A 22995-nucleotide genomic window follows, 5' to 3' on the forward strand; every position below is an offset into this window, starting at 1 on the left:
AGGGCCATCCTGTTACAGTACCTACACAATATATTATGGTTGTACCCTTACCTACCAGGCCATCCTGTTACAGTACCTACACAATGTATTATAGTTGTACCCTTACCAACCGGGCCATCCTACTACAATACCTACATGATTTATTATGATTGTAACCTTACCTACTGGGCCATCCTGTTACAGTACCTACATAAAATACATAAATGTATTATGATTGTAACCTTACCAACTGGGCCATCCTGTTACAGTACCTACAGAATACATTATAGTTGTACCCTTACCTACGGGGCCATCCTGTTACAGTACCTACAGAATACATTATAGTTGTACCCTTACCTACAGGGCCATCCTGTTACAGTACCTACACACCATCCTACTACAATACCTACATGATTTATTATGTTTGTAACCTTACCTACTGGGCCATCCTGTTACAGTACCTACACAATATATTATAGTTGTACTCTCACCTAACGTGCCATCCTGTTACAGTAACTACACGATATAGTATAATTGTACCCTTAACTACCGGGCCATCCTGTTACAGTACATACACAATATATTATAGTTGTACCCTTACCTACCAGGCCATCCTGTTACAGTACCNTGATAGATACACCAGACACATTACACGAGATAGGATAGATACACCAGACACAACACACGGGACAGGATAGATACACCAGACACAACACACGGGACGGGAAGACAAACAATAAATGACAAATATACCAGCCCAGACAATCGGGAAAGCATACCTGCCCAGACAAACGGGAAAGCATACCTGCCCATACCAACGGGACGACATAACTACCATGCCAAAAAAATGGAACTACACACAATTACCAGAACAGCCAAACCAGAAAAAAAGAAAAAAAAGGAAATATTTCAATTTCGTAGTGCGACTTTTCATCTCATACGTGCGACGTTTTCATGTAGTTTCTACGATTTTGTTTTTCTCGTTCGTTCGACAAATTAACTCCAGACTATTTAAATTCTCTATTGCCATCTTCCGTTGCAGAAAATAACCGTTATACCCTTAGTAACAATGATGATTATAGAATTCGTCCTTTCACGCTTTCTCTAACAAATTCATCTTTTATACCTTCAACTCTTCGCGGTTGGAATTCATTGGACCTTTCAGTACGATCATTGCCCTCATTATATTCTTTTAAAACTCGTTAACTTCAAATGTACGATCTCCTCCAGCAATTTACTTAGGTTTCGGTGAACGTAAATTGAACATTTTGCTTACTTAACTTAGACATTAGTGTAGCCCACTTAACTATGATCTTTTTAGAGTAAATCTGGTTGATAGTCCAGTTTGTTATTGTGGCCATCCCTGTGAAAATGCCTTTCACTTTTTTTGTGAGTGCTTACTTTTTAACAACGAAAGACATACCCTGCTCCTAAATTTGAATGCCTTGCATGTTGATTTTAATTTAGAACTACTTTTGTTTGGAAATAGTCAACTTTCGGTAGAAAACAACATAAGTATCTTCAGACATGTGCATCATTACATCAAATCCAGCAATAGATTTTGATAGTAATAATTATTTTTCTATTCTTATTTAAGTTGTTATATTTGTTTATGAAATTGTATTTCATTATTTTGCCTGATTTATTTGTTACATTGATTCTGTCCATTTTGAAAGTACTCTACCAGGATGCATGTCATGAAATCTGTATAACTTATAATTTATTCAAATGCGGATCGATTTCTCAGTTTACAAGTTTAATTTTCTAGGTAACACCCCTCCCCTCCATCACCCCCACCCCCTCCCACCCCACCTTTACATGGGGCATCTATCTTTTTCCGTTTCCCCAAAAACATATACACTATATTTACAATATGTATTGAGGAGAGGACTATATTAAGTTGTAATAACTTGTTGTCAATTTGTATATTTGTACAATAAAATATGTTTAAACTAACTAAAGTACAAACTTATCTATGAACGATTTTACAGCTTTTACTTGGACGATTTTCCCTTCGTGTTTTTGAAAGCGAAGATAGGCAGGTGTTCATTCCTAAAATAAAGAGTCCTTGTGCGATTTTGATTTCGATAATGAACCAGTCCATATGTTATACCAGGCTTTCCCTTAGGGTATATACACAGTATATATATAGTAGTATTTGGCGGTGTTGATGCATTGTTGTACTGGACACTGAAGAGAACATGGAACCAACAGCAACTGACGAAATGGGCGGCGAGGATAGCACGTCAGACAGTTCAACGCCACATAAAAAGGAACAATGGGGTAACAAACTGGACTTCTTTCTGTCAGTGCTTGGTCTCGTGGTCGGGTTTGGCAATGTTTGGAGATTCCCTTATGTTTGTATGAAGAATGGAGGAGGTAAGCCAGTTTGATATAGAAGCTAACAGTATAACATGTTCAAAAGTATACCAGGTGAAACATTTTCTTTTAAATGCATTAAAACACAGCATGTAATGGATACATATAGCTTCTCTTTACATGGGGCATAACAAACGTCACCATGGATTTTTTTCATCTTTACACTGTGACGATACAAGAGACGACATATACTTTTTACGACATACAAGTTTCGCATAGCTCTATCAGTGTATGAATGTATGCACATATAATAAGACATAAATTAAGGAGACAACTCAACGACAAACACTCGTACATGTGCACTTCATCATAGCGGTGGCTCCTAACTTAATAGAAAACTACACATGTGCCTCAAAATGGCGTTTGTTTTTATGCTGGGTTCTGGGATGAGCGGGAGAACAGTAAAGAAAGTAAAGAAAACAGATGATGCCCCAAAGCGGTTTTATCGCTACCACCTGTTGAGTTTAACTTTAGCCGGCATATTTTAAACCATGTATACACTTTATTTCTGTAACTCTATAAAGGCGCCGAGACGATGTTGTCCCTGCTCGTCTCTAAATAGGTCATTCATACATGTACATCACACATTCCTTTCAGTTGGAACGCAAAAACCAGCTTCAATCATGTTTCGAACCGTTTAATAATGACAGTAATCTAACACTTGATGATTTCTATCATAATGTAACAAGTACATGTATTAAACCGCTTCACGAACTTAATGTCGCCACGATTCTAGAAAACCAATCAAATGTCGTGTTACATCTCAAATGAATTATAATTAAATATTAAAAGTGATTATGGTTATTGGTATATTTTGGAACTGACCAACATTTTTCAGGTAGTTTAGAATCGTGGCGACATTAAGTGTTTGGTGAAGAGGATTTATACTTTACACAATGATAGAAATGATCACGTGTTGGCCTATTGTCAATGGCTTCTATTAACGAGTTTTTTACTGTAGAAGAGCTGGTATTCGCGTTTCAACAGATAGAAATGCGTGATGTTCGGAGGAGACGAGCATTGCAAGGACAATGTCGTATCGGCGCTTGTCTCGGTTAGAGGTAAATATGCCGGATAAAGTAAAACTCAAAAGGTGGTAGCGATAAAGTCGATTTGGGGGCATCATCTGTGTCTTTTCCTTTATTTCCCAGAGCTCAGCATAATACCATATGCCATTTTGATGTACATGTGTATTTTTACATTCAGTAAGGAGCTGGCGAGTGTTTGCTATGATGAAACATACATGTAACAGAGTTATCGTTGAGTTATCTCCTTAATTAATGACAATGCATTATAGTTGTACCCTTACCTACCGGGCCATCCTGCTACAGTACCTACACAATACATTATAATTATACTCTTACCTACCGGGCCATCCTGCTACAGTACCTACCCAATACATTATACAAAGTAGTTGTACCCTTACCTACCGGGTCATCCTGCTACAGTACCTACACAATATATTATAGTTGTACTCTTACCTAACGTGCCATCCTGTTACAGTACCTACACAATATGATATAATTGTACCCTTACCTACCGGGCCATCCTGTAACAGTACCTACACAATATATTATATTTGTACCCTTACCTACCGGGCCATCCTGCTACAGTACCTACCCAATATATTACAGTTGTACCCTTACCTACCGGGCCATCCTGTTACAGTACCTACACAATATATTATAGTTGTACCCCTACCTACTGGGCCATCCTGTTACAGTACCTACACAATATATTACAGTTGTACTCTTACCTATCGTGCCATGCTGTTACAGTACCTACACAATATATTATAGTTGTACCCTTACCTACCGGACCATCCTGTTACAGTACCTACACAATATATTATAGTTGTCCTCTTACCTACCGGGCCATTCTGTTACAGTACCTACACAATATATTATAGTTGTACCATTACCTACCGGGCCATCCTGTAACAGTACCTACACGATATAGTATCATTGTACCCTTACCTACCAGGCCATCCTGTAACAGCACCAACAAAATATATTATAGTTGTAACCTTACCTATCGGGCTTTCCTGTTACAGTACCTACACAATACATTATAATTGTACCCTTACCTACCGGGCCATTCTTTTACAGTTCCTACACGATATATTATAGTTGTACCCTTAACTACCGGGCCATCCTGCTACAGTTCCTACCCAATATATTATAATTGTGTCCTTTCCTACCTGGCCTTTCCGTTACAGTTTCTCTCCTTTATACTGTGTAATAAAGTTTTGTCGTTATCTCCAGGCGCCTTCCTGTTACCATACCTCATCACTATTTTCCTGCTAGCCATACCTGTTTATTTCATGGAAGCAGCCCTCGGACAGTTTTCCGGTAGGACTATGCGGGATGTTTGGATCTTTTGTCCTCTTATACAAGGTAAGATTACACAGATTTTACGATGACAGATACCCGTTAATAAAAGGTAAGATAATACTGGAGCCGCGACTATACGGTAGAAGAGTCCATGAATAATTAGTCATCTTGCAGTGCAAAGTCACTGAACAGCGCTTACTTCAGCTTCTTATTGACGCGTTACGACCGTAAAAACGATACAATTTAAGGCGTTCATATGGATTTAGAATAAATTCGCATTCATAAATTGTCCGGTACTTTTCAGTACATGTGTTGACAATGTACACGTGTTCCTCCCGGCCGTGTGAGCGTGACCGTTATAACTGACTGTTACAGGCTTGGGATTGGGGCTGTTCCTGCTTATGGTGCTCTGTGTGTGGTACTACATTATGCTGACCACCTGGGTGGTTTATTATCTGTACCAGTCCTTCACCTTTCCGCTGCCATGGAGTACTTGCAATAACGAGTGGAACACGCCCGACTGCTTCAGTTTCCTTGACGCGAGGGCGCCGAACACAACACTTCTAAACTCTCCACTGACCAACGGGACACTGTTCAACGCCACGTTTTTGTCCAACATGACAGACAGATTCAGTGACAACCTTACCGGAATGACATTTCTGGAGGGGCACAGCTCTGAAGAAGAATTTTGGCAGTAAGTACTGATATATGATATGCCCGTTTCTTTTCGTTTCTGAACATAAGATTTTAGTTGAATTTGATGAATCCTAACATCGATACAAAGAATAAGGTTAAATTTAGTTATCTGAAAATAAAACTCACTGAGGTCGCTACAAGGTTTCGGTCCCAAGACCATTTTGTACACGACCAGATATTTTGGCATGTTCATTGGTCTACATGTAGCCTCTGAGCTGTGTTGACGACAGATATACCATGACTTAAGTTCCCAATAAGAACTTAGGGTATAAAAAGTGTCGATAAGTCAAACATGTAAAAATAATATTTGACATAGATGGAAATTAAGGTTTTCGAGAAGTTTAATTATATTGTTTCAATGCCAGATAGAGGACGTGAATAGTCAGTATCATAATATGTTGCATTACGAGTTTATCGATTCAACAATAGTCCTTTGTTTTTTAGAACTTTTGAGATTATATATAGAGAAGTTAAATATGCATCAAAGTTTTTATTATTTACACAAACTGATTTTAGTGCAGACCTATGGTTGGTCAAGGCAGTCAGTCAGCCTAACAATACTGTCCAATAAATCGAGCTCGTTACCTAGGTAGTTTACAAATATAATTTACAAAAATAACATGTTACATAATAATTATATCTACGTGAACATTATTGTCGCAATAATAGCTCTCAAGAGCTGATGTTCCTTGTTTACCTGTATGTGACGTTAAATAAAGTTTCTTGTAACATTCGGTGACAACTGAATCGTATCTAGCCACAACATTTTAATAAATATCAGACGCTTTATATATGCATACATCCCATTCAGATCACTGCTTCCTTCTGTCATTTACTACCATGGCATTCGACAGCATCCATTGAGAGTTTGACATTTCATATCAATTTTCTATATTATGGATGGTACCTTTCCTTTTAAATATTTTTGCTCACTTACGGAGAAGGCAATTTTTATCAGTTTTAAGTAGAAGACAAACCGTTTATCAGTCCAAAATGCCCTCCAGGTCCTTTACATAGCTCTCTTAGAGAAACCCATTTTTTACAAAACCATGTATATATGTAAATGCGTACTTGTCCTTTAATGTCACATATCTATTTCTGTCTAGTAATGCTACATATCTGTTAGTATGAGAGACGTTTCTAACTTAAGCACATGTCTGTAAATGTTCATACCTATTAAACTTGCTACGTACATTATGTGTATTATATTTTGTTTTTGTATTAATTAAAAACGCATGTAGTTTTACATATTTTGTTTACTTATATTTTAGTTTTAAATATTTCTGATTAAGAGTGTTCGGAAAGGTTCAAACTGGTTTTGTGTTTAGTATTATTCTTATAACCTTAATGTCGTTCTACCTTATTCTTTTCTCCGTGTCTTTCCTACATGATCCTATTAATAGAGTATATAGATGATTTCATACAATGGGCTGCGCGCTGTGTTGAATGTGCATAGTAAGTAATTAATTTCAACAAATTGTATTGGACAAAAACAATTGAACAAGTGGATGAGACAACAGGCTTAGCCTATATAAGTCTTCTCCTAACCGGCGAGTTAGGTAATTGACACAAAGCAATACAAATTTTGTACGCCTTTAGTTGATTATCACGTTCTCGTGTCACCTTACCAGCGTAGATGTGTCGTGACGAACAATTAACTAAATAATTAACCGTGTTTTTACATCAAGAAACTTCAGTCTGCACTAGAGAAGTGGTACGGTCGTCTTTCGTGACCCTGATCCATGTTTTTAAGTGTCCTCGGTTCCTATTGTTGTTTTGGCTTTTTGATTTTGAGCATGTGTATTGACGATATTCATTTTTTAGATTCTAATTCAACACACGTGATTCAGGTACAAAGTATTGGACATCTCTTCTGGGTTTCTTGACTTCGGCTCTATCAAGGGTCACCTAGCCTTATGTCTGCTGATAACCTGGATAATCGTCTACCTGTGTGTCATCAAGGGGATTAGGTCTACAGGCAAGGTACGACACACTTTATGATGTAAATAAACACAAAGACGACACCATATTCAATAATGACTACATATATAATGAAAACGTTACAAACGTGTGACAACCACGCTCCCATTCTTTCAACTCACCGTCATCATCATTCCCAGTCTAATAATTCTGTTTACGTTACAGGTTGTGTATGTGACAGCCACGCTTCCATACATCCTACTCACCGTCATCCTCGTCCCTAGTCTCCTAATTCTGTTTACGTTACAGGTTGTGTATGTGACAGCCACACTTCCATTCTTTCAACTCACCGTCATCATCATTCCCAGTCTCATACTTCTGTTTACGTTACAGGTTGTGTATGTGACAGCCACGCTTCCATACATCCCACTCACCGTCATCCTCGTCCCTAGTCTCATAATTCTGTTTACGTTACAGGTTGTGTATGTGACAGTCACGCTTCCATTCTTTCAACTCACCGTCATCATCATTCCCAGTCTCAAACTTCTGTTTACGTTACAGGTTGTGTATGTGACAGCCACGCTTCCATACATCCTCTCACATTCATCCTCGTTCGCAGTCTCATAATTCTGTTTACGTTACATGTTGTGTATGCGACAGCCACGCTTTTATACATCCTACTCACCGTCATCCTCGTTCCCAGTCTCATACTTCTGTCTACGTTACAGGTTGTGTTTGTGACAGCCACGCTTCCACACATCCTTCTCACCGTCATCCTCGTCCCTAGTCTCATAATTCTGTTTACGTTACATGTTGTGTATGTGTCAGCTACGCTTCCATACATCCCACTCACCGTCATCCTCGTCCCTAGTCTCATAATTCTGTTTACGTTACATGTTGTGTATGTGACAGCCACGCTGCCATACATCCTACTCACCGTCATCCTCGTTCCCAGTCTCATAATTCTGTTTACGTTACATGTTGTGTATGTGTCAGCTACGCTTCCATACATCCTACTAACCGTCATCCTCGTTCGCAGTCTCATAATTCTGTTTACGTTACAGGTTGTGTATGTGACAGCCACGCTTCCATACATCCTTCTCACCGTCATCCTCGTTCCCAGTCTCATAATTCTGTTTACGTTACATGTTGTGTATGTGACAGCCACGCTTCCATACATCCTACTCACCGTCATCCTCGTTCCCAGTCTCATAATTCTGTTTACGTTACAGGTTGTGTATGTGACAGCCACGCTTCCATACATCCTTCTCACCGTCATCCTCGTTCCCAGTCTCATAATTCTGTTTACGTTACATGTTGTGTATGTGACAGCCACGCTTCCATACATCCTACTCACCGTCATCCTCGTTCCCAGTCTCATAATTCTGTTTACGTTACAGGTTGTGTATGTGACAGCCACGCTTCCATACATCCTACTCACCGTCATCCTCTTTCCCAGTGTCATAATTCTGTTTACGTTACAGGTTGTGTATGTGACAGCCACGCTTCCATACATCCTACTCGCCGTCATCCTCGTTCGCAGTCTAACACTTCCAGGATCTGTGGATGGCGTTATTTTTTTCCTTAAGCCAGACTTTTCGTCGCTGCTCAATAGCCAGGTACATAATGATGTTACAAACTGATATACAGTCACCATTGTTATCAGCAATGTGTATTTATCTGTATTTGTTATATGTGATGTGATGCTTAACACTATAATAAGATTGATTCACGCTATTCTGTTTGATCATGATGTGTTGGCTGGTCTAACCTATGTTGATGAACAATTTTAAAGGTTGTTAAAGTATGGGCGATGTGGGAAGTCATGTTATGTACTAAACTATATCTCGTGAAATTATTGTATGATTGCATGCATTTTCCAGTGGAGTTGACATATAAAAATCATCAGCAGAAGTCTGAAGGGTGCTTAAAAACTACCGACTATTTCTTGTATCTCAATCATTTTGAAACACATGTTATAAAAGAAATTGTCAAAATTGAAATACAGTTTAAACCAATTCTACAGTTTGAACAGCTGACTGTGGTTACTTTAACTGGTTATTATGGAGAGCGACTGGACAGGTAGATCTGCACTGAAATCTCACTATCTCTTGTCACAAAAAGTGAAGCTTCAATATACATGTAACAGTATACCTGGTTATAACGATAACATTACAGGTTGTGTACGTTATAAAGATATGTATATACAATGTATATATCCCTTGCAATCTTGTCTATCCATATCAATAAGTCTTTCTCTAATAACATTATAACACAAATCATCATTTATTTCTGTTTCCCATATGTACCCTAGGCCAATTATATATAAAACATTTGTTTATGTTCAAAACCCGTTTATCCTTATTCTCTAACATATCTTTATAACATGCTTGCAAAATACAATTATTAGTTCTCTTTAACTTAATCCAATATTTAATCATTCTTAACTTTCTTACCAATGACAATGGATACCTTCTAAGTTCTAAATAAACCTTAATATTATAGTGTACAAGTATTTTTTTTCTTACGCCCAGCAGTCGTTTACAAAACAAAGTATGATTTCCAATATCTGGGGCCCCATATTTCCGAAGCGTAGCTTAGAATGTTATTTACATACGTATCAAAAACTGATAATTGAGTTTTAATATTAAGAAAAACGTTTCCGACATACATTCATAATAAAGCCTTTCTACACTGATCTGCAATTTTTTGTCGTGTTTTTCTAAAGGTTCCATTGTAATTTAGTAAGATTCCTAGGCAGTTAACTTAATTTACAATTTCATTGTATTTCCAACATTCATTACTTCTCGAAACACACGAATTGTTGTTTTATCCGTACTGACTGTTAGAATAAGATCCCATTTTTTGTGTACAATTCTAAAGAATTTAACATATCTTGCAGACCCCCTGGCGTTACTGGGGGTCATAAAGGTATTCTACTGTTATATAAATACAAATCTCTTATTTCTGTATTTACTTAGGTACATGAATTGTTTACAGGGGCCATAAAGGTTTTCTACTGTTATAAAATTACAAATCTCTTATTTCTGTATTTACGTATGTGTGGTTTCTGGGGGCCATACAGGTATTCTACTGTTATATAACTACAAACCTCGTATTTCTATATTTACGTAGGTATGGTTTCTTGGGCCATACAGGTATTCTACTGTTATATAACTACGAACCTCGTATTTCTATATTTACGTAGGTATGGTTTCTGGGGCCATACAGGTATTCTACTGTTATATAACTACAAACCTCGTATTTCTGTATTTACGTAGGTATGGTTACTGGGGGCCATACTGGTATTCTACTGTTATATAACTACAAACCTCGTATTTCTATATTTACGTAGGTATGGTTACTGGGGGCATACTGGTATTCTACTGTTATATAACTACAAACCTAGTACTTCTATATTTACGTAGGTATGGTTACTGGGGGCCATACAGGTATTCTACTGTTATATAACTACAAACCTCGTATTTCTATATGAACGTAGGTATGGTTACTTGGGGACATACTGGTATTCTACTGTTATATAACTACGAACCTCGTATTTCTATATTTACGTATGTGTGGTTTCTGGGGGCCACACAGGTATTCTACTGTTATATAACTACGAACAGCGTATTTCTATATTTACGTATGTGTGGTTTCTGGGGGCCATACAGGTATTCTACTGTTATATAACTACGAACCTCGTATTTCTATATTTACGTATGTGTGGTTTCTGGGGCCATACAGGTATTCTACTGTTATATACCTACGAACCTCGTACTTCTATATTTACGTAGGTATGGTTACTAGGGGACATACTGGTATTCTTCTGTTATATAACTACAAACCTCGTATTTCTGTATTTACGTAGGTATGGTTACTGGGGGCCATACTGGTATTCTACTGTTATATAACTACAAACCTCGTATTTCTATATTTACGTAGGAATGGTTACTAGGGGCCATACTGGTATTCTACTGTTATATAACTACAAACCTCGTATTTCTATATTTCCGTAGGAATGGTTACTAGGGGCCATACTGGTATTCTTCTGTTATATAACTACGAACCTCGTATTTCTATATTTACGTATGTGTGGTTTCTGGGGCCATACAGGTATTCTACTGTTATATAGGTACACATCTCTTATTTCTATATTTACGTATGTGTGGTTTCTGAGGCCATACAGGTATTCTACTGTTATATAAGTACATCTCTTATTTCTATATTTACGTATGTGTTGTTTCTGGGGGCCATACAGGTATTCTACTGTTATATAAGTACACATCTCTTATTTCTATATTTACGTATGTGTGGTTTCTGGGGGCCATACAGGTATTCTACTGTTATATAGGTACACATCTCTTATTTCTATATTTACGTATGTGTGGTTTCTGGGGGCCATACAGGTATTCTACTGTTATATAAGTGCACAGCTCTTATTTCTATATTTACGTATGTTTGGTTTCTGGTGGCCATACAGGTATTCTACTGTTATATAACTACAAACCTTTTATTTCAATATTTACGTAGGTATGGTTACTAGGGGACATACTGGTATTCTTTTGTTATATAACTACAAACCTCGTACTTCAATATTTACGTAGGTATGGTTACTAGGGGACATACTGGTATTCTACTGTTATATAACTACAAACCTCGTATTTTTGTATTCTATAGGTGTGGGTACAGGCGGCTATACAGGTATTCTACTTTTATATAACTACAAACCTCGTATTTTTTATTCTATAGGTGTGGGTACAGGCGGCTATACAGGTATTCTACTGTTATATAACTACAAACCTCGTATTTTTTTATTCTATAGGTGTGGGTACAGGCGGCTATACAGGTATTCTTCTGTTATATAACTACAAACCTCGTATTTCTATATTTACGTAGGAATGGTTACTAGGGGACATACTGGTATTCTTCTGTTATATAACTACAAACCTGTTATTTCTATATTCTGTAGGTGTGGGTACAGGCGGCTGTACAGGTATTCTACTCGATGGGTATTGGATGGGGTATCCACATCACCTTATCCAGCTTCAACAAGTTCAACAATAACTGTTACACGTAAGTTCGTAGCTGGTTACTTATTCCTTTTATTGTCAAAACTAGACGTCGCTGTAGTGTATTACCATACTATTGTATACGGTTTTATTAACTCATCTAAATATTGCTTTGGTGTATGAGCATGCTATAGTTCAAGTTCAAGTTCTTCATTACCTTGGTTATTTTACCCATCGGTGTCAAAAGTGAGACATATTTACAATATTTACAGACAATACAAAACAATACAATACATGCAATACATACAATACAATACCAGCAATGTACAAACAGTTTGGAAAGTGTAACAAATTAAGTTAATTGGTTTTTCTTACATTTGCCGCTTTTATACTTTTGGCCAAATTGACAAATCATTTTATCATTTTAAACATACCTGGGGGTTTTACATAGTAATTTTTCATAAAAAAAAACACGCAAATCCGAATAACATGGACATTTCAGCATAAAATAAAACTCGTCTTCAACATCATTTAAATTACATGCAATACACACAGTAAGACTACGTTCAATATTTTCATATCTACCTTTTTCTATATTTAAATTATGAGTAGATAACCTATTTTTTTTAATCTCTTTCAAATATTCTCTAGTTGATGGTTTTCTTAAGTTAATCAAACTGGTTATAAAGATATGTATATATATATCCCTTTTAAGATGTTCTTACTTTTTCTCTGCATTCTTGTCTATCCATATCAATAAGTCTTTTTCTAATAACATAATATTACATATCATCATTTATTTCTGTTTCCCATATGTAACCTAGGCCATTTATATAGAAAACTTTTTTATGTTCAAAACCCATTTATCCTTATTCTCTAACATATCTTTATAATATGATTGCAAAATACAATTATTAGTTCTCTTTAACTTAATCTAATATTTAATCATTCTTAATTTTTTTACCAATGACAATGGATACCTTCCAAGTTCTAAATAAACCTTAATATTATAGTGTACAAGTATTTTTTTTCTTACGCCCAGCAGTCGTTTACAAAACAAAGTATGATTTTTTTCAATATCTGGGGCTTTATGAAAGCCCAATATTTCCGAACCGTAGCTTAGAATGCTATTTACATACGTATCAAAAAACTGATAATTGAGTTTTAATATTAAGAAAATCGATTCCGACATACATTCAAAACTGAGAACAAAGCCTTTCTACACTGATCTGCAATTTTTTGTTGTGTTTTTCCAAAGGTTCCATTGTAATTTAGTAAGATTCCTACGCAGCTAAATTCATTTACAATTTCTAGTTAGGGCCCCGTATCGGAGATACGGGTGCCCTATAGTANAACCATTGTATTTCCAACATTCATTACTTCTCAAAATACCCTCATTTCGAAACACACGAATTGTTGTTTTATCCGTATTGACTGTTAGAATAAGATCCCATTTTTTGTGTACGATTCTAAAGAGTTTAACTTATCTTGCAGACCCTCTGTCGTTTTTGACAAAAATCACCATTTCGTCTGCGTGCATCAAAAGGAACACATTCAGTGTTTGAATTTCTATCGACTGACAGTTGTCGATTAAAAATTGCATTTCTCAATCTTTCAAATTTTACCTTGAAACAATCCATTTTCACAATTGAAATAATTTTAAATGAACCATTATGCTTAACACAATATTTAACACTACTATACAAAGACCTTATTAGCTTAATTCAATGCCTTCTTTTATCAATTTGAACCACAAGTTTTGTCTATTGACGAAATCAAAAGCCTTTGTATAATTAATAAAGCAACAACATAATCTTTTTACGTATTAGATTGCTGTTAATCAGAGACTGTAAAACATATATGGTGTCAATAGTAGACAATTTTTCCTTAAAACCAAACTGAGCATCCGTTATTTTACTTAATTTTTGGTCAAATACCACTAGCCTACTATTAATGATTGACGTGAAAAGTTTCCCCAAACAGCTAACAAGAGTTATACCTCTGTAATTATTTACATCTTTGAAATCTCCCTTCTTAAAGACGGGAACAATATGTCCCTTTGACCATGCTTCTGGGAAATGCCCAGCTTTAAGTATATTGTAAAATAAAGTTACAAAACAAGGCATCACCACTGTCTTAAATTTTATTATATATTCAATTAAAATATTATCAGCACCACATGCATTATTTACATTTAATTTCTTAATTGCACCAAATATATCTGCTTCTGATATATTAACGCCTAATTAGTCAAATGTTACATTCTTGCAGAAAATAATTAACATTAGCATCAATAGGTGGTTCGGTTGAAGCTAATTTATGAAAATGGTTGAAAAAATCAGTATCATTCGAATCGCTCTTAACCTTGAAATGTGTATAAAAAAACTCTTGGGATTATTTTTCTCATGTAATTGAGCATGTTGCCTTGTTGACACTTATATTCTTTATTTAATAGTGTCACCTAGAAATGATGTTATACATGCATATAGCCGGGAGATACCATTCTTTACAGCACGTTGCTCGATTTGTTATATTGTCGTGCCTATTTTAGAGTATGGACACACCTTGCTAAAATGATATGTAACAATTATATTCTAATCATCCTACACATCACAGAGACGCCTTCATGCTGACAATAATCGGGGAAGCGACGAGTGTTTTTGCGGGATTGGTCGTATTTTCTGCTCTAGGATTCATGGCCCACAAAGCTCAGATGCCTGTTGCTGATATTGTTAAATCTGGTAAGACAACGCAACGGGGAAAAAAAATTAAAAAAATAGCGTACCCTGAACAATTAAACTGAAGACATCTTTTTCTCAATAATGTCCGATCGAATTCTTTCTAAACGTACGTTAAATGAGCCTGTCACAGAGCTGACCAAGTGTTGTTATGTTTGCGTACCGGTTTTGTTATTGTTCAGGAGATACGTAATCCAAGATGGCTTAGCTAGCCTCAGATGGACAAGAAACATCTTCCATTTATGAAGTTTTAAATGGTTAATTTCAACTGAATGTGGTTCAAAAGTTGTTGTGTATTGTGGTTATGAGTACAGTAGTGGTAATATGTAGTACTCGTGTGTTACAGGTCCCGGTCTCGGTTTCATCGCCTACCCTCAGGCCCTGGCACAGATGCCCTTTTCCAACGTGTGGGCAGTGTTGTTTTTTCTTGCCCTTTTTACCGTGGGTTTGGATAGCCAGGTAAGTTTAGGTATAAACTCCACCTTTTTACCGTGGGTTTGGATAGCCAGGTAAGTTTAGGTATAAACTCCACCTTTTTACCGTGGGTTTGGATAGCCAGGTAAGTTTAGGTATAAACTCCACCTTTTTACCGTGGGTTTGGATAGCCAGGTAAGTTTAGGTATAAACTCCACCTTTTTACCGTGGGTTTGGATAGCCAGGTAAGTTTAGGTATAAACTCCACCTTTTTACCGTGGGTTTGGATAGCCAGGTAAGTTTAGGTATAAACTCCACCTTTTTACCGTGGGTTTGGATAGCCAGGTAAGTTTAGGTATAAACTCCACCTTTTTACCGTGGGTTTGGATAGCCAGGTAAGTTTAGGTATAAACTCCACCTTAAAGGTAAAGTAGAGCGAAAGCATGTACCGTATCACATACTTAGTGTGGAAACAACAACAGGAACTGGGGAGTCACAATACAACAGTATAAACTAATACAAAAAGGTACTCTGGAAAAAAGCGCTTCCTGATAATACGTATACCAGTTAGAGGTCTTCAATCACGTCCAAGTACAAAACAAACAATGATATCTTAAATCAAACCAGTCATTGTGTCTCTAATCAAATCCTGTTACAAAACTAGTCATAGCGTCTTCAATTGCAACCAGGTACAATACAGACATGATGTCTCAAATCTAAACCAGCCATAGTGTCTCGTGTCGAACTCACGTACAATATCAGCCACGATATCCTATTCCACCCACCATTGTCAAATGTGGGCTGTTTAGAACTGCCATTGGTTCGTGGTTCGTCATCCTTCGTCCTTCGTCCTTCCTTAAACAATTATATTGTTATCCTGTTTCTTTAAAAGTGATAAAGTGATATTTCTCTAATTTTGTATATTAGTTCCCCATACCCTTATTTGTGTGTGTTCAATTTTGAGACAGATCTTAATGAATATATCCGCCTTGTTGGAGAAGCAGGGATGTAAGATTCAAAAAAGGGAAAATTCTCGATAGATAAATCGTCCCGCTTAACGTAAAGCTTTGCAGTGAGCCGTCCCTTTTGATCATTTTATTCAAGTAAAGATCGGGAAAGATGCTGAAGTAGAAGAGTCGATACTGTCTTTGATTGCAAGTCCAGGAGGGTATACCTACCATGGCCAATCAAATTAAAATATTTATTTGAAGACAGCACATTGTGACTGTCAGTATATCTAAATGTGAAATTATAGGACTTGGCTAGGTTTTTGTTGCAAGTCTTAAAAAACTCTGAAATAAATTAAGACTCATGAAAGCGAATAGCATTTCAACCAAAGAGTGGTGCAGTTTGTTCCCATAAGAATGCCTACGAGGTATAAGTAGTGTAAAGAGTCAAACAGCGACACATCCACACTGATCAGTCACTTACCAATAGGCATTTCTGGTGGATATTTCCCTGTTGTTATCCCACTTCAGCAATTGGTTGCTGTTTCAGACTTACGAAATCTCAATTATGTAATTGTTGTATCAAGAAAACAGACGTGAACAGAGAAAAATAAGTCGGTATTCATTTAATTAACTTTCTGCTTTTTCTTCAGTTCGCCTTCACGGAAACGGTATGCGTGTACCTGGAGGATTCCTTCCCTCGGCTGAGCCGTAGGAGAGCGCTATTCAGGGCCGTCGTGGCCGCTCTCGGCTTCCTGATCAGTCTGGTGTTTTGTACTAGGGTAAGTGTCTATATATCGGTTATCACTATAGTTCATTGTATTTTACGAAAACAGTGTTTCGTCGAGTTTCTGGTAGTCATTCCTGATAATATCGCAATGGTTTATAATAAAAATAATATCTATTATTACGTTACAAATTATAAAATAAACATAAATTGTATTTTTATCGACACGTTTAAAAGCCATTAATCCATTAATCATCGATATACATTTTCATTTTTTCCATATGGTGACATTCTTTTCCTTTCCATTTGTGTGTAAGAGACTCGTATCGGAATAATTTGGTCTAATTACGCCACCAACATACTGTAATTGTTATGCCTGACTCCTCTTTTCTCAACCAACCAGGGAGGAGTGTACCTGTTCCAGTTAGTCGACTGGTACTGCGCCGCTTTTTCGCCCATTTTGTTTACACTGATCACGTGTATTACAGTCTGTTGGGTGTATGGTAATGTTCGAGCAGCTGGCACTAGTCTACCAGGTCCAACACACACGTCCGCATGCCCAGACTCGTGCATTTCACTGTATAACTACATCAGATTTTATCTACATTCAGTGTTCCTGTGCATGTGAACTTGGTGTACCCCTGGTAAGACTAGTACCAGCTTTACGGAGTTAGTGAACTTGTAAGCATACCGAAGCGCGGACGCGGGACGTTCGGGCACAAAAACCTCTGTTTTAGTGCAACACGCAGCGAGTTGTAAATTAATTTCGGTACGTGAATCACTAAACCCTATAACACAGAAAATATATCCTCATCTTATGGCGCGTGAATAACAGGTGTGAAAGACATTTTACTCCAGATAGCTGATAAACTATCAAAAGATCACATGGAAGTAATAACTTTGTTTGAACTAAAAATCCACACTGATTCTCTATCACATTTCCATCACTTGACATGTTCACCTAAATTGTACTTACTTCCACACGTGTAACTCACCAGACATTAAGATGAGGATAAACTTTCCTGTATAGTCGAACTTTGAATTAATTTATATCATCCCGTATTTTTCAGGCTAGCAAGAAATAACAGCTCTATGTTGGTAGGAATCAGACAAAATTAATCACATTGCTCTCTGGTTAAATCTATGTCGTATACACAGAAACAACAATTGACATGTCGTCGTTAACTGGCCGGTGCCTTGAAACAATACAGTTTATCAGAGCACAATGTGATGAAAATTGACTCTTTTTTTCATTTCAAATTATATTCATCAAATTAGATTTAAAAGTGTTTGATATTCTAATTGCAATTGAAACTCACATTTAAAATGCTGACATGCAATGATCCATGTGTCATTTATGTTTACGGCAGTACAGTGCTGATTGCACTACTGTTTCGGACCTGCTTTTGATTTATTTGCTATTTCTTGTTAGTCTGATCAACCTACTTTGTTCAGCACGCGCTATCCTGACCGAGGTGGTTTGGGCTTTCTACAAAGGTATCATTTTGCTTAGCAATTCAGTTACATGTATGTATCTGTACATTTGTCAAGTTGGTTGTGACATGAATTCTCCCACACTTCACAAGTGTTTTCCTGATTTCGCTCAGAAAAAAGATCAGAGTGTCTTTTCTTGCCTAAGAAAAACAGTTCACACGCGCTATTATTCTAAAACGTCATCATCATGTCATCACTTTATATAACCTGTAATCGTGTTAGCGTCATCAATTTTGTCACACATTCCAAACCTATAACGATGATTGGATTCACCATTACAACATACATCGACCACAGGAAAATAACTGGTCACTCGTGTGTGTTGTAGAATGAAATCTCAACATTCGGGATACGATTTTTGAAGTTTAGCATTCGGCAAAGCTTTGTAAAAAAATATATCTCGATTTACATTACACAAGAGTAATACATATTTATTTAAAATCAATGGGGTTCCAAATTGTGAAATAAGATATGTAAAAATATGGTGGTGTGATAACTTTCGAAGAGACTGGAGATACCATGTACGTGTCTCAGCCGACAACTTTTAATGTACATGTATTTAATATGATGTCATCATAAAAACAAATGGATTCTTCATTTCAAACAAAATAACTTGTATCACATGTTATTTTAACAGGTTTCTGCATGTAAGGTAATTGATGTTCAAACGAGTCACACCAAAAAATCAACGAACCGGTAACACGCTATATAAAACTGTGTGGTATCATCTCAATGTTGTTAAGGTGTACGGTATCGTCAACTGTAAAGGTGAATGATATCAGGGACTGTGTGGTATATTGCCATGTTAAGGTGTGGTATAATGCCCTGTAAAGTTGTGATATAACGCCATGTATAGGTGTGGTATAACACAATGTATAGGTGTGGTATACCGTCTTGTAAAGTTGTGGTTAGGTAGGAATAACGCCCTATAGAGATGTGGTATAACACCTTGTTTACGCTCTGTAACGGTGTGGTATAACGCCCTGTATATGTTTGGTTTAACGCCCTGTAAAGGTGTGGTATAACGCCCTGTAGATGTTTGGTAATATGCCCTGTAAAGGTGTGGTATAACGCCCTGTACATTTTTGGTATAATGTCCTGTAAAGGGGTGGTATAAGGCCTGAAAAGTTGTGGTATAAAGCTCTGTAAATTTGTGGTATAACGCCCTTTAGATGTTGGGTAATATGTCCTGTAAAGGTGTGGTATAACGCCCTGTAGATGTGTGGTACAGCGCCCTCTAAAGTTGTTGTATAATGCCATGAAGAGGTGTGGTATAACGCCATGAAGAGGTGTGGTATAACGCCCTGAAGAGGTTTGGTATAACGCCCTTTAAAGGTGTGCTATAAAACCATGTTAAGATGTGATATAGTGCCGTGTAAAATAGTGATATGACGCCCTATTTATGTATATGGCATTATGCCCTGTAAAGACGTTTGTAATCTGAACCTTATCGATTCAATAATTGGTTGTCTGGAAAAGCATAATCACGTTCCATTGACCTCGATTTTGACATCGATGTTGATGTTTACAATTTGCCTGCAGTGTCTATTAACCTCTCAAATCACCCTAGCATGTCAGTCTATATACATATATAATTTGGCCTGGTACTGGGATCAAACGTTGATGATAGTAAAGACAGAATTTGTTCGGAGGAAATCAATTAAAGAAATTAACTTGCTTTTAAGTATTTTCCTTGAGTGAATAGTATTAACTCGTGATTCTATTGACAATGTTAAATACACACCATAATATAACATGTGGTCGCTGACAACAGCGATTTCACAAGTTCAATGTAAGTAAGAATACTCAGTATAATCTATCATATTTGGTAGTTCGTTGTCCAGTGTCCCAAACACTTTGTCGCACTGTACCACGTGATAATGTCTACAATGTAGCACATGACATTCAACCAAGTAATCGTTGTATAATGAGCCATGTGACTGTTGGAACATTATACCACGTGATCACAATGTAGCGTCATGTGGCCACTGTAACACGATGGCGGGCTAAATGAAATTTCTTTCCTCATACAGGTGCCGACCGATTCTGTCACGATATAGAGATGATGATTGGACGGACTGTGCCGTTCTATATACGTTTCTGCTGGTGCTTCCTGGCGCCCCTTCTCTCTGCGGTAAGTGACTTTAACACGTCTGTCACCTGCCGCTCTTTACATGTACCCAGTAACGCCCGTACTCTCTGAAGCACGTACCTTATAATTGTACTTTGTGACTCCTCTTCTCTTGCCTGAGTACTAAATATTTGTTCTTTTAGCGATAATTTGCCCTGTCGTCAATAACATGTAGTATGTATATAAATCTGCTGTTTATAACATCTAAGGTCTGGGTAAAATATGTAATATGTATATTAAGTATGCACACATACAGGTGCTGATGGTGACGTCACTAGTGACGTATGTACCTCCGACGTACGGTGATTATGAGTATCCATGGTACGCTGCAACCATTGGTTGGATGTTTGCCTGTTCATCGGTCATCCCCTTGGTAGTGGTGGGCGTGTCGGTGATTAAGAACTCCCCCGGACACACCCTATATCAGGTAAGACTCGAACATGGGCAGATGTAGTTGTCATAGGATATCAACACGGAATGATTTTTGCAAGTTGAACGCCTCTACAGGCATGTCTTAAGGAAGCTAAAATGCGTGCAGTGACACTTGACATCAGATGATACAAAGGTGGGCGTGTCCATCGTTAAGAGCCTCTAAGTTGGTTAAGATACACAGCTGCCGAAACCGAGAATTGAGATCGGCGTTAACATTGACAACACATATTCCGTAAAGCCTGTCCTTATACATGTATCAATGTGCATACGCATGTCTTCCAAACTCATTGACAAATGATAGAACAACATCCTGGAAAAGTTGTTGTTTGATTATTCAGGCTTTCGGAGTAACTAATTGAAGCGTTGACGCGATCAGCTTTCACCCCATTTTTCCAGTTCACTTTGCAGCTTTGTTTGGTTTACAGAGAGTCCTATGGTCGCTGAAGCCGACTGAAGACTGGCAACCATCGTCAGTACAGAAGTCGTTTGACCGGAAAGACTACCAGACCAATGACAGGGACATCAAGGAAAGATTCTCACAGAGACTTCTCGCTAACATCGGGCTCCGGAAAGAGGTTGTGTAGTTATGGTAGTTAGGATTGCCGGAAAGTGGATCGCGCGTCACCGCACAATAGACCACATGTTATTGGACATTGCCCCATGTGTCATTGAACAATTTCGATCATGTGTTTCTAGGTTTATAATTACAATGTACTCGTTACTTGACATTAAATAACGACCACGTGTTACAGAAGAGTGGACCACGTGATTCAGAGCCGGTATGCTCATAGTGGGCCATGGTTGTCGGCAGCGGACGACGTGTTATTCTTATCAGCTGCATTTGTACATGGAAGTGATAGTCTGGTCGACTCCCGTCGGCAAAGATATCTGTTCATATTGCATCAGGATTGAGGCTATACAGATGGGAGGTTTTTCATGAAATTGAAATGACTTAAAACTGTTTCCGTAGATTAAGTAGTGTTCACTTTGATATAATCATATTTAATTCAAAATATTTACAATTGCCACTGTTTCGGAATCGATAACGTAAGTGTAGGCAAGTCTGTTTATATCTCAATAACTTGAGTGTAGAACGTGATCCAGTTCTCACCGCGTATGAATATATGTAAATATGGGCAGACTTCTTTCCGCAAACCTACTGTCAATGTTTACAAGCAAACGCTAGCATTTAGACTACCGTGCGTTCGAGATACCAAATGATGTCGGGTTCGAGACAAGACAGATCATGTTCTAGACCGGTCATAAAAATGAAGCTAGTGTCAGATGCTACAGTCACGATTGTTCGTCGATACAAAAACGCTCCACCAACTCCACTCTCTCATCTATGAGTGTCGGCACAGAAACGATGGCTATCGTTCCTAGAAATGTAGGTCAAATTTCTCGTCTCCCAAATGTTACATCATATTTTATCAACAGTCACTCGGTCGACAAACGATTTATACACATCATACAGTGTACATGTCATCTGTACAAACCTCTGGTTTGCTTATTACAAACAGCAATTTCACTAACTTCACATTCAACTTCCACCAGGCCTAGGATAGTCACTGTCGCTACACGACATGGTAGCACTCTCTATTTCCCGCCTTTGGGCACATCACTTTTAAAAAATAAACGTCCGCGGTCATTAGTATTTTCTACATAGTATTTTGCCCCAGCACCTCAATTTCATACAAATATAAAATCATTTATTCCATTACCTACTAATACAATTATTAAGATAGTTATGAAGTTAAATATGGATATTTTATGTGAATAAAAATATTGAAATA

The 22995-nt window shown here is 37.4% G+C and overlaps 1 protein-coding gene across 3 annotated transcripts; it reads left to right on the forward strand.

Annotated features, from left to right (window-relative positions):
- The first annotated feature begins 2115 nt into the window (after positions 1-2115).
- LOC110451053 (sodium- and chloride-dependent GABA transporter 2-like) lies at positions 2116-22995 on the forward strand. Of its 3 annotated transcripts, XM_021498899.1 has the most exons (13): positions 2116-2358; positions 4623-4754; positions 5067-5385; positions 7238-7370; positions 8792-8926; positions 12280-12383; positions 14936-15060; positions 15404-15516; positions 17072-17200; positions 17549-17648; positions 20673-20773; positions 21027-21197; positions 21628-22995. In XM_021498899.1, exons 1-13 carry the CDS (start codon positions 2181-2183, stop codon positions 21784-21786), a joined length of 1899 nt encoding a protein of 632 aa, XP_021354574.1. In that variant the 5' UTR covers positions 2116-2180; the 3' UTR covers positions 21787-22995. The 3 variants fall into 3 exon arrangements, 2 of the variants coding, with proteins under 2 accessions (XP_021354574.1, XP_021354575.1); XM_021498900.1 differs by lacking the exon at positions 2116-2358 and having other exon boundaries at positions 4670-4754; positions 4996-5385; XR_002463029.1 differs by lacking the exons at positions 21027-21197; positions 21628-22995 and having other exon boundaries at positions 17549-19699; positions 19768-20765.

Source organism: Mizuhopecten yessoensis, unplaced genomic scaffold (genome assembly GCF_002113885.1).
Source record: "Mizuhopecten yessoensis strain PY_sf001 unplaced genomic scaffold, ASM211388v2 scaffold5757, whole genome shotgun sequence".
Taxonomy (NCBI): domain Eukaryota; kingdom Metazoa; phylum Mollusca; class Bivalvia; order Pectinida; family Pectinidae; genus Mizuhopecten; species Mizuhopecten yessoensis.

What these genes read in the sequence shown, in the direction of transcription:
- LOC110451053 (XM_021498899.1), top strand. Translation starts at nt 2,181, where the DNA reads ATGGAACCAACAGCAACTGACGAAATGGGCGGCGAGGATAGCACGTCA. An exon ending in TTGTATGAAGAATGGAGGAG is followed by an intron (nt 2,359 to 4,622) that starts GTAAGCCAGTTT and finishes CGTTATCTCCAG; the next exon opens with GCGCCTTCCTGTTACCATAC. An exon ending in GTCTGGTGTTTTGTACTAGG is followed by an intron (nt 17,201 to 17,548) that starts GTAAGTGTCTAT and finishes TCAACCAACCAG; the next exon opens with GGAGGAGTGTACCTGTTCCA.